The sequence below is a fragment of the Chanos chanos genome, chromosome 13 (genome assembly GCF_902362185.1).
Source record: "Chanos chanos chromosome 13, fChaCha1.1, whole genome shotgun sequence".
In the NCBI taxonomy this organism is placed as follows: Eukaryota; Metazoa; Chordata; class Actinopteri; order Gonorynchiformes; family Chanidae; genus Chanos; species Chanos chanos.
Window position 1 is genome coordinate 23,631,267 of NC_044507.1, and position 13,868 is coordinate 23,645,134.

Below are 13,868 nucleotides of genomic sequence, written 5' to 3' on the forward strand. Positions count from 1 at the left end.
TGACATATCTGGAACTGTGAAATAGACTAATGTAACAGTGTAATGTAATGTACCTTAACCTTCTCAGTTCAACACCTTCCTGAAGGCTTGTGTGAGAGCTTGGTAGCTTGGTCCTGTGTGTGTTTAAGCAGTCAAGCTGATTCTGAGAACTAATCTGTAGAGTCAAGACTGTGTGGTGAACAGAATGCTTGTCTTTATCCCAGCTTTGAAATTCCCTCTCAGCACAGCCACGGGGTGGAATGTCTATGTGTCTGTGAGTTTTCTTATCGATCATTTGGTTAATGATATAATGATGACTTCACTTTCAATAAAAGTATCCTGGATATAATAGGAAATGAGATGTAAGAAATGACATTGTCTGGACTAGGTCACATCAGACTGTGTGAGTCTGGTAGACTTTGGATTGACTCTCTTTGGTGATTGTAGGATTTAACTATAGTACCAGACCAGGTTAAGGAAACCAAAAAAACACTGCTGGCTATGTGAAGGGAACCGGCCCTGTATTCAAAAGAAACAGAAATGCAAAAGAAAGGAAAAACACTAAATCTGCAAAAAAAAAAAAAACTTGCAAAGCTGCAGATAAGGCTTTAATGCCTTGGCAAGAGTCCAGGTTTAAACTGGTGAAAGCATCACACGCACACACAAACGCATTCAGTGTTTCATAGCAGGAGTACTGAGAGGACGTGGCCTGTCAGGTTACACAGATGAGGCTCTGATAAACTCCAATCACACGCAGGAGGCGGGGCTTTAGAACAGTGGAGACGGAACATTTGAGCATTATATTTAAGACAAATGGGACAGAAAGGTCCAGGAAGAACAAAGAGCTTCCAGAAAGAACCAAACTGGCTGTATTTTGTTGGAATTGTTGTATTGTTTCTCTACTTATTCAAATATTGATCCTAACTCTCTCCTTATTCAAATATTGATCCTAACTCTCTACTGATTCAAATATTGATCCTAACTCTCTACTGATTCAAATATTGATCCTAACTCTCTACTGATTCAAATATTGATCCTAACTCTCTACTGATTCAAATATTGATCCTAACTCTCTACTGATTCAAATATTGATCCTAACTCTCTCCTGATTCAAATATTGATCCTAACTCTCTCCTGATTCAAATATTGATCCTAACTCTCTACTGATTCAAATATTGATCCTAACTCTCTCCTGATTCAAATATTGATCCTAACTCTCTCCTGATTCAAATATTGATCCTAACTCTCTACTGATTCAAATATTGATCCTAACTCTCTACTGATTCAAATATTGATCCTATCTCTCTCCTTATTCAAATATTGATCCTAACTCTGTTTTAATGGCAGAGTGCAAACAAATCACAGAGGACTTTGGGGATGTCTGATTTATTTTAGTCGGATAAAGTAGTAGATAAATTAGTAGATAAATTAGTAGAACATCAGCAATAGTTAATATAAGCCAGAGATAGCGATGAGAACCGGCTGTGGTCATGTGTTAGTGAAATTAGTTACTTAGTGAGTTGTGCGACTTTAGCACAATCTTCGTACATTTCTGCTCAGGGAAGAAGGAGAATGAAAATGCTCATCGGAGCTTCTGTTTCCGGCATCTCTCCCGCAGTCACATGGTGCTGATCGGCCGTTTGCCTGCACTGTTCATGTTTCATCCAATCCAACAGTCCTGTGGGCGGGACAAATCTGACATTTCAGAGAGTGGTGGTTGTGCGAGTGCAGTGTATGCACCACAGAAGAAAAGAAAAGGGGCTTTTTTACTCTTAATCAGTTCGCAGATCAGTCAAAATCACGAATCCAGTGATCGTGGAAAAATGATTATTATCAACGCCTAACGGTCTCACGGTCAAAGTCCAAATCCTGACTCCTCTGTAGTCTTATCTGATAACCAGTGGACTGAGTGGGATGTTAAGGGGTCATGAGGTGTTAGAGCCCTTGGCAGAGAAGGGTGGGAGAGTTTTTACAGTGAATGTGTTTACAGAAGCCTTCTCATGTCATCACACACACTCCTCATGTGTGCTCGTGTGTCTGTGTGTGAGGCAGGAACTACGGGCCCACCATAGCCGTCCAGAGTGAGGCAGTGAAACAGGGCTGTCAGCAGGTGCTTTGGCTGTACGGAGATCAGGAGGAGATCACAGAGGTCGGCACCATGAACCTCTTCATCTACTGGACCACAGAAAACGGAGGTGTGTGTGTGTGAATGTGTGCGCCTGTGTGTGTGTGTGTGTGTGTTTATCTCTGTATGCGGTTATGTGTGTGAGTGTATGTGTGTTTGTATCTTTGTGTGAATTTGTCTTCATATGTGCTTTTTATAGCAAATGCACTGAACATACCCGGCCAACTCTCCTCTCTTCCCTCTCCACACACCCCACCCCGCCCCGGCCCGTCCCGCCCTGCCCCGCCCCGCCCCACCCCGCCCCGGCCTGCCTGACCAGCCTGTTTGGTCTTTATAGCTCTGTTAAAACTGCAGACTCACACAGTTCATGATATTTTTCACATTCATGTGACATCTGTGTGAGCGTGGCTCCACCTGTGTGAGCGTGACATCCATCTGTGTGACATCCATCTGTGTGAGTGTGGCCTCCACCTGTGTGAGTGTGGCCTCCATCTGTGTGACATCCATCTGTGTGAGTGTGGCCTCCACCTGTGTGAGCGTGACATCCATCTGTGTGACATCCATCTGTGTGAGTGTGGCCTCCACCTGTGTGAGCGTGACATCCATCTGTGTGAGTGTGGCCTCCATCTGTGTGACATCCATCTGTGTGAGCGTGGCCTCCACCTGTATGAGCGTGACATCCACCTGTGTGAGCGTGACATCCATCTGTGTGACATCCATCTGTGTGAGTGTGGCCTCCACCTGTGTGAGCGTGACATCCATCTCTGTGACATCCATCTGTGTGAGCGTGGCCTCCACCTGTGTGACATCCATCTGTGTGAGCATGGCCTCCACCTGTGTGAGCGTGACATCCATCTGTGTGAGTGTGGCATCCACCTGTGTGAGCGTGACATCCATCTGTGTGAGTGTGGCCTCCATCTGTGTGACATCCATCTGTGTGAGCGTGGCCTCCACCTGTGTGAGCGTGACATCCATCTGTGTGACATCCATCTGTGTGAGTGTGGCCTCCACCTGTGTGAGCGTGACATCCATCTGTGTGAGTGTGGCCTACACCTGTGTGAGCGTGACATCCATCTGTGTGAGTGTGGCCTCCATCTGTGTGACATCCATCTGTGTGAGCGTGACCTCCACCTGTGTGAGCGTGGCCTCCATCTGTGTGAGCGTGACATCCATCTGTGTGACATCCATCTGTGTGAGTGTGGCCTCCACCTGTGTGAGCGTGACATCCATCTGTGTGACATCCATCTGTGTGAGCGTGGCCTCCATCTGTGTGACATCCATCTGTGTGACATCCATCTGTGTGAGCATGACATCCATCTGTGTGAGCGTGGCCTCCATCTGTGTGAGCGTGGCCTCCATCTGTGTGACATCCATCTGTGTGAGTGTGACATCCATCTGTGTGAGCATGACATCCATCTGTGTGACATCCATCTGTGTGAGTGTGACATCCATCTGTGTGAGCGTGGCATAAATTACATTTCAAGGATTCCATGAATTACATGTACAATTTTCTGGAAGACAGAATATTGGATTCACTAAGTTTTGTTGTTGTTTTTGATAAAATGGATGACTGTGGAAATCAGTTGAAGTAAACTGCCTGTAAATTGGTCATTTGAAACATTCTTAGTCTATTTCTCTGAGCGACATTGTTGCCCCCTGCTGGCTTGCTGGTGCATGTGCATGTGTAAGTCACACACACAGGGTGTGGCGTTGCCATTTTGGGGAAGAGCCCTAGCTGCTGGATACCCACAGACACCAGTATAATAATGTCATAAAACTCAGGTTTAGGATGAATTTAGCTTTGTGCACACTTCTGCATGTCCCAGTTCTATTGTTTCTGTGCTGTTTTCTGGTATTTTTAGGAGGGTTTTCTGCTGACATCCACAATGTGATCTTTGTCTGTTATGTGTAGAACGGGAGCTGCTCACCCCTCCTCTGGATGGCATCATTCTCCCAGGCGTCACCAGACAGTCTCTGCTGGACCTTGCCAGGGAGTGGGTAAGGGAGCCGGTCAGAGGAGCTGCTGGTATAGAGAGTTAATGGAGAAGGGAGAAATATTTGATTGATTGAGACAAAGGAGGGAATAGTAGGACTTGAGAACACTGATCATAGAGAAAGACAGTGTTTGATTTCAGTTGTTGTAACTTGATGTAACAGCAAGAGCCTTTGTGTAAATTCCTTGTTTTTTTCCCACTTACTCATATTGTATATTTCAGCCAATTATATCACAGTTCAGAATATTTTGAGGAATTGTGCCAAGTGTGCTTCTGCTTGCTTACTATCAGAGATCGACCCATATAACTGTGATTATATGTTCTGCATATCCATTCTCTTCATATGATCACCCTTCCTTCCCTAACACACATTAAACAAAGGCCTTAACTGAGAGCAGAGAAAGGGGAATCAGAGGGTTGTGCTGTGTCTGTGATTGTGCCTGTCTCTGTGATGGAGTGTGTCTGTGATTGTGCCTGTCTGTGATGGAGTGTGTCTGTGATTGTGCCTGTCTCTGTGATGGAGTGTGTCTGTGATTGTGCCTGTCTGTGATGGAGTGTGTCTGTGATTGTGCCTGTCTCTGTGATGGAGTGTGTCTGTGACTGTGCCTCTCTGTGATGGAGTGTGTCTGTGATTGTGCCTGTCTCTGTGATGGAGAGTGTCTGTGATTGTGCCTGTCTCTGTGATGGAGTGTGTCTGTGATTGTGCCTGTCTCTGTGATGGAGTGTGTCTGTGATTGTGCCTGTCTCTGTGATGGAGTGTGTCTGTGACTGTGCCTGTCTCTGTGATGGAGTGTGTCTGTGACTGTGCCTGTCTCTGTGATGGAGTGTGTCTGTGACTGTGCCTGTCTCTGTGATGGAGTGTGTCTGTGACTGTGCCTGTCTCTGTGATGGAGTGTGTCTGTGATTGTGCCTGTCTGTGATGGAGTGTGTCTGTGACTGTGCCTGTCTCTGTGATGGAGTGTGTCTGTGACTGTGCCTGTCTCTGTGATGGAGTGTGTCTGTGATTGTGCCTGTCTCTGTGATGGAGTGTGTCTGTGATTGTGCCTGTCTGTGATGGAGTGTGTCTGTGATTGTGCCTGTCTCTGTGATGGAGTGTGTCTGTGATTGTGCCTGTCTCTGTGATGGAGTGTGTCTGTGACTGTGCCTGTCTCTGTGATGGAGTGTGTCTGTGATTGTGCCTGTCTCTGTGATGGAGTGTGTCTGTGATTGTGCCTGTCTGTGATGGAGTGTGTCTGTGATTGTGCCTGTCAGGGGGAGTTTAAAGTGACGGAGCGCATCATTGGAATGAAGGAGCTGATTTTGGCTCTAGATGCTGGGCGGGTCCTGGAGGTGTTTGGGGCAGGTACTGCGTGTGTGGTTTGCCCCGTGGGTAGTCTGCTGTACAAAGGACAGGTAACCTGCATTACATTCAGTGTCTTTTTCTCCGTTTTCATTTGGTTACTCCTGAAGGTCTGTTGGTCTGCTCACACCAGCAGTGACTGTGTGTCACTGTTCCTTTGCTGCCAGCTTGTGAGCGTTGTTAATGCAGTTGTGAGGAAGTGGGCTACAAATGTATTGAATTAGATGCATCAATTTTCTAAAATAATGTACATACTAATCAAAATCATCAATATATATTAAATTTTATATTTATTTATAAGTTATATTTACATCGCCTTTGCTATATTCATTGTGGCGTTGTATGTTTGTATTTTCTTAAAGGCGGGCCTATTAATATATCGCCCAGTATATGCGTGAACCCACAACTCGGGTGCATTCCCACTGAAGAATAAGTTTTGGAGGGAATTTATTTTCCTGAAAATAGTGTCTTCTTGCTTCAAACACTATCGTTTCACCATGGACTGCAAAGTAGCATTTGAATGTCGGCTATGGGAACTAAAATGCTAATATAGGACCTAAAGTTTCAGAAACGTTTCACGGCGAGAGAATATAAGAGGAACACATCTGCCCTCTGATTGGCTGTCGCTCGACTCTGTCGCTGCTTATTTGCATAAAGTTGAACTTTGCTCAACTTTTTTCTGACGGCACAACTTTTTTTCGTGGTAATTCTGTCGCCATGCGACTTGCCGCGCCGTGTCGCTCAGTGTAGCCCAGTGACTACCGGCCTGTTTGACGCTTGTTGTCGCTGCCGGTGTGAGTATACGGTGAGACATTTTACGTGTTAAAACTAACCAGGATTATTTACCCAATGTTGGATTCTTTCTCTCTTTCTCTCCTCTTGGTCACTCTCTCTCTCTCTCTCTCTCTCTCTCTCTGTCCCTGTTTTCTTCTCTCTCTGACACTGTCTTCCTCCTTCCTCTCCATCAGATGTATCAAATTCCAACCATGAAGAATGGTCCAGATCTTGCAAAGAGATTCTACAAAGAACTTACTGACATACAGGTATTTAGTTTTTCTCCTTTGCTTTACTTGTGACCATAAATCATTATTTTTGCTCTGAAACATTTCTACATTCTCCAAACCTCTTGTTTTTACTGTGGGCTCTTTTCAGTATGGGCGCAAACAGAGAGACTGGGCCCCGCTTGTCGTCTGATTGGTCCGTTTCATGCCAGTGGTCTTCATCCGGTCGAAATGGAAAAGCTCTCATAACAGATCACCTGTCTCTCTCTCTGTCTCCTTCTCTCTCCTCACAGAGCAGGAGAAGACAGACTGGTCTGAGTTGTGAGTGGATAGTATTGTTTTGTTTTTTTTTACGTGTGGACTTTTAAAGGGATAGGTTTTAGTTGTTTTACTGTAACCACTTGACAGGACAGTCCTGAAACAACCACTGAACTTGATTAGCAGTGATGTGGCTGCTGCTGCAGCAGTGCCCCTCTCACGTGTTCTTATCGTTTTATTTTTCCACCTTAATTCTGTCCTTCTTCAGCACACACTGTGAGGCATGAAGGGTTTGAATAACACAGACACTTCCATTTTAAGCCAATACCTGTATTTGACTGATGTTTGTTCTCTGCAGTAATTCTATGGTGTAGTTGTCTGTTACAGGGACAATAACCCAAATGACAAGAAAATATGTAAAATATCAGAAATGAAAATAGATAAGGAACAAAAAGGTCAGTTGACAGATTTCTGTAGGAATATGCGTCAAACTGGATTTTAACATTGCAGTAACACTATTAAAATGAATTTGTTTCATGTTAGTTACCTGGAGAACCAGTTATGTGGATCTTAGGCAGGTGTGTTAAATTACCTGTGTGTAATATAAGGAAACTTATTTTAGCTTTCTCTGATGGCTTGGAAGGATGACATGTTTGTATATGCTAAGCATATGTACACAGGCCGGTTTGGAAAGGAGATACACATTTCCTCCTGTCATAGAGAGGAGAAAGTCTGTACCTGTGCCTGTCTTCCTTTTGGGGATCTTGATTGGGTAACTGCTTCCTTCAGTAGATCTAACATTGTCATGAGTTGGCAGAGTCTGTAATTGGAGCAGCGGAGACCACTGAGTTGCAGCGTTACCTGTAACATGGACCTGATGTTGTGTTACCTGTAACATGGACCTGATGTGGTGTTGCCTGTTAAAAAAATAGTTTTAAAATGTGAACTGTCTGGGTTTTCATCGGGATTCTCTTTATTTTTTTCGTTATTCATCAAAGGTCTTGTCTCCATTTTGTAAGTTGCAGTGTGTTTATGTTGCCATGGTAATGACTACTGTAAGCATTTCTAGATGCCGTTTCCTACCCTGATTCTGTTTTCTCTGTCATCTTCCGTCTCTCCTCTTCGTTCTAAGTGCCTGATGGTGTTGTCGTGCTGTATTCTGTGTTTCCGTGGTGACTCTGTGACACGGCTGCCCTGAGGGCAGTGCTGCTGTATGTTCAGCTGGGTATTTTTAATGCTGTATTTTACTGGGGGAGGGGAGCAGTGGTACTCTGTTTGCTGTTACTGTATTTTTACAATAAATTTGCATCTGCTTTATGTGTTTGGCCTTTTGACTGGCCTCAGGGCCTTTTGACTGGCCTCAGGGCCTTTTGACTGACCTCAGGGCCTTTTGCTACACCCGTGTGCACTATTATTACGTTTCCAACGGAAGGACAGAAATCTTCCGTAAGTTTTTTCATTCTTTTCAGTGACTGCTGATGGTGCTTGTGTAGTATGAAGGCAGACACACAGAGATAAATGTGTAATTTTAATAAAGATTTCCCAGCATTCTTTAAAAAGTAATATTTCACAGACTGATCAGGTCACCAAATGTCCTGTAGCCATACTGTATTAGACAGCTTAGAGAAATATAGAGCGTAAATTACAGCATGTTCACGTGAATTTTCACGTGATTGTCTGTTCACAAATTTAAAACTTCAGATCTGGAGAATATCATGATCAGCTACAGTCAACATACAGTTCACTGTGCAGTCCCTAGTATTTACATATATTATATATATATATATATATATATAATATTTTTTTTTCTTTTTTTCTTTTTAAACAGCAGGGAGAAAAAAGCTCATTACACCCACTTAGATTTTTTTGCCTTGTTTAAGGAGCCAATTAATGACACTAGAGTTATAAATCCCTTTTCCAAATCAAATTCAGTAGTTCTCTGTTAAGTCTCAAATTCCACCTGTCCGAGTTTCTGTGATCTGGTGTTTTCGGTGGCCTGAGGTGATTGACCCAGCGTGCCGTTTTACTAACTCTCTTTTGGGGAGTCCTCCTCAAAAACAGCCAGCATGTCCTGGCCCACGGGGTTATAGACAATGGCATCCACCTCCCCCCCGCCGTGGGCAGTCTTCTGGAAGTGGATCTCCAGCAGGTCTTGCAGGTTGTCCGGCTCAGTGATGGCCGGAATACCGCTCAGCAGCACCGTGCGTATGCACACGGACTCTGAGGTCTAAGGTGGACAGAGGACAGGAAACAAGCAAGGTCAAAAGTTGTGGATTTAGTTTCAGGTTGATCCCTAAGAAGCACACCTAGTACTTGTATGATGCAGAAAATGAAATATAGCACACCTAGTACTTGTATGATGCAGAAAATGAAATATAGCACACCTAGTACTTGTATGATGCAGAAAATGAAATATAGTTTCACACAGAGGTTTTGGATCCAGAGCTGGGTGGTGTGTGTGTGTGGGGGGGTGCTCTTACCTTGAGCTCTGTAATGTCACCGTTGAGAAAGGGTGTGACCTTCACCTTGTGCCTCCTCCCTTTCTCCATCTCCACCTCATGATCCTGCTTGTCTGTCAGATCTTTAGCAACTAAGGAGGAGATGAGCATGAACATCTGTCACACACCGTCCATTTGATATGTTATGGGTGTAAACATGCTCAGATGACAAACAAAAGCTACAACAGGCACTATTACACTGCAATGGCAACATATTGTGTTAGAATGCAAGAGAACAGCCAGACGCACTGTTGTTGTCTATGAAGGCGATGACCACATTGCCGGAGTCGTGCAGCATGTCCACGCAATCGACCTCGCCGCCTCCGTTCTTCTTCTTGGAGAAGTGAATCTCCAGCTTATCGAGAAGCCGTTCCTCACTCTCTTTTTTTGGTAAACTGGAGACCAGGATACGCCGAGGACATACCTGAGTGTCCATCTGTGTAACGTGGAGGGACATACATCAGGTCACAAATCTAATATGAATCTGTAAATCAGACAAAGACTTACAGATTCACAAAGCTGGATTAGGACTTCAGAGTTCAATTACTGCTCAGAGCTCATTTACTGCTCATCGACACATACATGTTTGTACAATAAAAAGGCTTCATGTTTTCTTGTAAATTAGACAAAAATAGTTTTAAAAAATTCCTCGGCGCACTGTAGAGGTCAGAGGGCAGTTCTCACACTACCTCCACGTAGCAGGGCATGAGGAACTGAACCGGCCTTGCCTCCACAGTGATGAAAACACTGCGATCACCCAGCTGCACCTGATGGGTCTTCAGACTCAAGACCTTCTGAGCCACTGAGGAGGACAGAGATGATGCAACACACAGAGGGAAAAGAGAAACGAACAGATAAAAGCATTAAAACTGAGGCAAGGGTGATGAAGAAGAGAAAGGTGAGTCAGTTTTCTTTCACTAAGCAGTAATGTGACAAGTTCGGTAGGAAATCTGAGATAGATTCTACCTTCTTCCTCTTCAAAAGTGATGAGTGCTGTGCCTCCCTCCATGGGAAAGAGGATTCGGGGTTTCATGTCAAAGCTTAGGGCCTTTGCTCCTTCAGCTGTGACTCCGTTGAAAACTACCTTCTTCTCAGGGACTGCAGTTGTAACCTGTGGAGCAGATTGACAACTTGTCTGAGATTGCAGGCAAATGCACAGAACATGAGGAAAAATTACAGATGTAGTGCCATCTGTCCTGCGAAAAGTGATCTAAGAACAGGTGGTAGAACCAAGTAAAATCAAAATGCCCATTTGCTCTTTACAGCCACAGGGAACTGTCACACGTGACCAAGCCAATGAGATGAGCAGAACAATGCTGCCATACAGAGCAGTAGCTCTCAACTCCAGTCCTGCACTGACACACCTGATTCCACTGATCAGTTAATCATCAAGCCCTTAATTAGCTCAGTTAAATGAAGAGTTAACACAAAGACATGCAGGACCGTGGGCCCCAGGACTGGAGCTGAGAACCACTGATACAGAGCATGTGGTTCACTTCATGCATGTCTCTGACGGACGGACATGTCTCAGACGGACGGACATGTCTCAGACGGACGGCTTTTTCAGCAACTACATCAACTATTGGCAGAGCCCAGGAAGAAGAGATGATCAAGAGAGGATGCCAGCCTAGAGTTTTGGCAATGGGGCATTTGGGTCACAACATGTCTCTGAATATTTGTTGTCATGGTCACAAAACAAAATGAACTTAGCTCTGAATGAGCTCTGAATTTGCAGTAAAAACCAGGTGACACAATTTTGGCCCAAATCTATTGTACTGCTGTGAAGGTAGCTCTGATATGCCCACTCTGACCTCAGTATGCTGCTCTGGTTAAATGTTGTGCTGTACGAATGCTACAGGGAAGAGAAAATACTTCTTTAACACACTAAAACCATGTGTTACTTAGTATTGCACTGGTAACCTGTGTTTGCTGCCTCAAGTTGTAATTCTTCTGCTCCACTCTCTTCACCTCCTCTTCCATCCTCATTATTTCTTTCATCAGCTTTTGCTGCTGTTCACGCAGGTCAGTCTGTTTCCCCTGTGGAGATTAACATCATTTACATCATCAATCATTTACATCATCAATCATTTACATCATCAATCATTTACATCATCAACTGACCACACAGTCCTGTTCAGACACTCTCCAGTGCCCAGTAACCTCTAATATCAAAGAAAGCTCTAAGAAATGTGCTTAATGGATCATAAATAATCACAGTTAATAATTACATAAATGGAATTCATTAAATAAATTTAGACAACTGACTTGTTTATTATTTCAAATGACTGAAGTTTAAATGACTTATTATAATTATGAATATAATGTAATCCATTATATAATAACAGAGTATTATTATATAATGTGGTACTATTATTATTATTACTATTATTAGGGAATAATGAAATTTATAGGTCCATTACTGAGTGATACAGGCAGCTCTGTGTTAAACAGGACATTTACAGGGGAAAAGTCATACACGCATACCAGCTCTGTGTTAAACAGGACATTTACAGGGGAAAAGTCATACACGCATACCAGCTCTGTGTTAAACAGGACATTTACAGGGGAAAAGTCATACACGCATACCAGCTCTGTGTTAAACAGGACATTTGCATACCAGCTCTTTGTCCACTATTTCATCCTGCTTCCTTTGTTCATCCTCAAGACTTTTCCGTAAGTCTGTAGAACGCACTGTGAACTCCTGGATGAAGTGTCTGTTGCTGTCTCTGGAGTCAGCGAGGATTTTCTGGTCTTTCATCAGGATCTCATACTCCTTCTGTGGGCAGTTAAAGAATGACATGAGATGCAGGTGGCAGAGATAAATTTCCTCTGAGTCAATATTTACTCACACTCACCTCGCAAGATTTAACCTGCTGCATTATTTTTTCAATTTCATCCTCAGATACAAGAGAAAAGTCCTGTGGGAAAACATAATATTAACCACATCATCACAACAAAGAGGCCATGATGATATCAAGTATGTCCCCTTTACCTCGTCAGAAGCCATCTTTGACATCTTTGAAAAGCTCTGTAAAATGACATAAACAGATGTGGGAGAGAGTTGATCAGTTTGACGTATTTATGTTTTACTTTAATCACCTGTTGCATTCAGCAGTCATTCGCCTCGGGATGATCATAGGTCGTTAAAAAAATACGCAAGCAACAAGGAACAAACAGGAAGCTAAACAAGACCTAAACAACTTTTTTTTCCTTTATTAAATAACGAACTACAGGCTTGTAGTCTGTCGATACTTTTTCACACAGCACTCTGAAATAAGAACAGGTTATATATAGCGTGGTCATAGTTTGGAAAGGAACATATATCATTTTTGTAAATGCTTTCACTTGTCGTTTAGCACTAGTAGTAGCCTTTAGCTTACACATCGACTGAGACATAGTTTACCCCATTACTATAACAGCAAAAATTATAGTCTGCGTTCGTAAAAGAAAAAAAAAGTGTCTGATGTATACATATATTTGTCTTGTCTAATTAGGCTGCTCTGGAAAACACAACACTTCAGAAAATCAGAGGATTAAAACTTACCAGAATGAGTGTGCCAACGGTGCGCCAGAAGACTCACTTTCGTTTCAGTTTCGTTTCGCATGCGTTGTGAGGCGTCCCCCATTCAGTTTGTACACTGGAACTCTCGTTCAGTTTCAGTTGTCACTAGATGTTTGTATTATATTTCTATTGTTTGGTTAACACTCTGATTTTAAGAATATTTGTAATACGATATCCACAAGACCAAAACGACCTAGTCAGTGTACTAAGTGCCGTTAATTACACGAATATTATAATCTGTTTCCTGTTGTAAAAGACTTGAGTTTGGGTTTACTCTGTCTGGAATATGCACGAAGCATACCGCATAGCTGATGCATAATAGCATGGCAAATTCGCCCCGCCTGCTGTGAGACCGTGACCGCCCTTGACGGTCCAGGTAGACAATTCAGAAGTTTATCTTAGAAAGTAGGAGGAGTTTCGCGTGACATTTACTGAACTCAAATGAAGAAAGTAGGGACTCTTGACAGAAACCAAGGACCTCGCAGACCACGGTACGGTAGTGATATCATTTAGCTATGTGAAGCTTGTCAGGCTATGCATTGTATTGAATATATGTTATATATTCAGCGCAGTGCAGTAAATGTGTGTGTGTGCGTGCATACACACACACACACACATATATATATATATATGCACGCACACACATTAGAGTACTGCACTTTAAGGCACTGTACTGTAGATAATGCCTGAGAAGGTTGCGGGTTTGTTTTATTCTGTGTGTCAAACGGGTCAAAGGGCTTGATTGGACGACGCTGTACTAGAAAAGAGAAAAATACTGTATGTCAGCTGCGCCAAACTCTAACCTGAGATCTAAGCAAGACGTCATGCGCTGTAGCCTCGAGCTATGGAACACATTTCCAGCGTTTTCAGCATTTCAGAATGAAACTGCAGATTGAAGTTACGTACCTGTAATAACTGTTTTTTTAGAAGCGCACTCAAACAGGATGAACGATAATCTGACAAAGAAGACCGTCATAATTTTTTCAGGACAGTTTACAGAAATCCTGAGCATTTATTGATTTCATCAAGATGGGCTGCAGTCGTATGAATTCTCTCTGAAAAATCGAACAGCTGGCTGTCACATACGTCTTTTGCACGTGCTGGATAGGTAA

The 13,868-nt window shown here is 43.3% G+C and overlaps 2 protein-coding genes across 5 annotated transcripts in view; one reads left to right on the top strand and one right to left on the bottom strand.

The window, feature by feature from the left end:
• bcat2 (branched chain amino-acid transaminase 2, mitochondrial) overlaps positions 1 to 8,013 on the top strand; it is a 16,146-nt gene extending 8,133 nt beyond the window's left edge. For all 4 annotated transcript variants that reach the window (XM_030789639.1, XM_030789640.1, XM_030789641.1 and 1 more), the window contains exons 7-11: positions 2,032 to 2,174; positions 4,017 to 4,102; positions 5,350 to 5,490; positions 6,406 to 6,480; positions 6,590 to 8,013. In XM_030789639.1, coding sequence (XP_030645499.1) covers positions 2,032 to 2,174; positions 4,017 to 4,102; positions 5,350 to 5,490; positions 6,406 to 6,480; positions 6,590 to 6,631 — 487 coding nt within the window. In that variant the 3' untranslated portion in view covers positions 6,632 to 8,013. The remainder of the gene's footprint in view (positions 1 to 2,031; positions 2,175 to 4,016; positions 4,103 to 5,349; positions 5,491 to 6,405; positions 6,481 to 6,589) is intronic.
• A 513-nt stretch (positions 8,014 to 8,526) lies between these two features.
• ifi35 (interferon-induced protein 35) lies at positions 8,527 to 12,769 on the bottom strand. Its single transcript, XM_030790261.1, has 10 exons — positions 12,739 to 12,769; positions 12,187 to 12,222; positions 12,050 to 12,112; positions 11,812 to 11,970; positions 11,115 to 11,231; positions 10,161 to 10,305; positions 9,884 to 9,996; positions 9,444 to 9,630; positions 9,177 to 9,286; positions 8,527 to 8,923 (listed from the first exon to the last, which is right to left on the bottom strand). Exons 2-10 carry the CDS (start codon positions 12,208 to 12,210, stop codon positions 8,723 to 8,725), a joined length of 1,119 nt encoding a protein of 372 aa, XP_030646121.1. The 5' UTR covers positions 12,211 to 12,222; positions 12,739 to 12,769; the 3' UTR covers positions 8,527 to 8,722.
• Between the last annotated feature and the right edge of the window lie 1,099 nt (positions 12,770 to 13,868).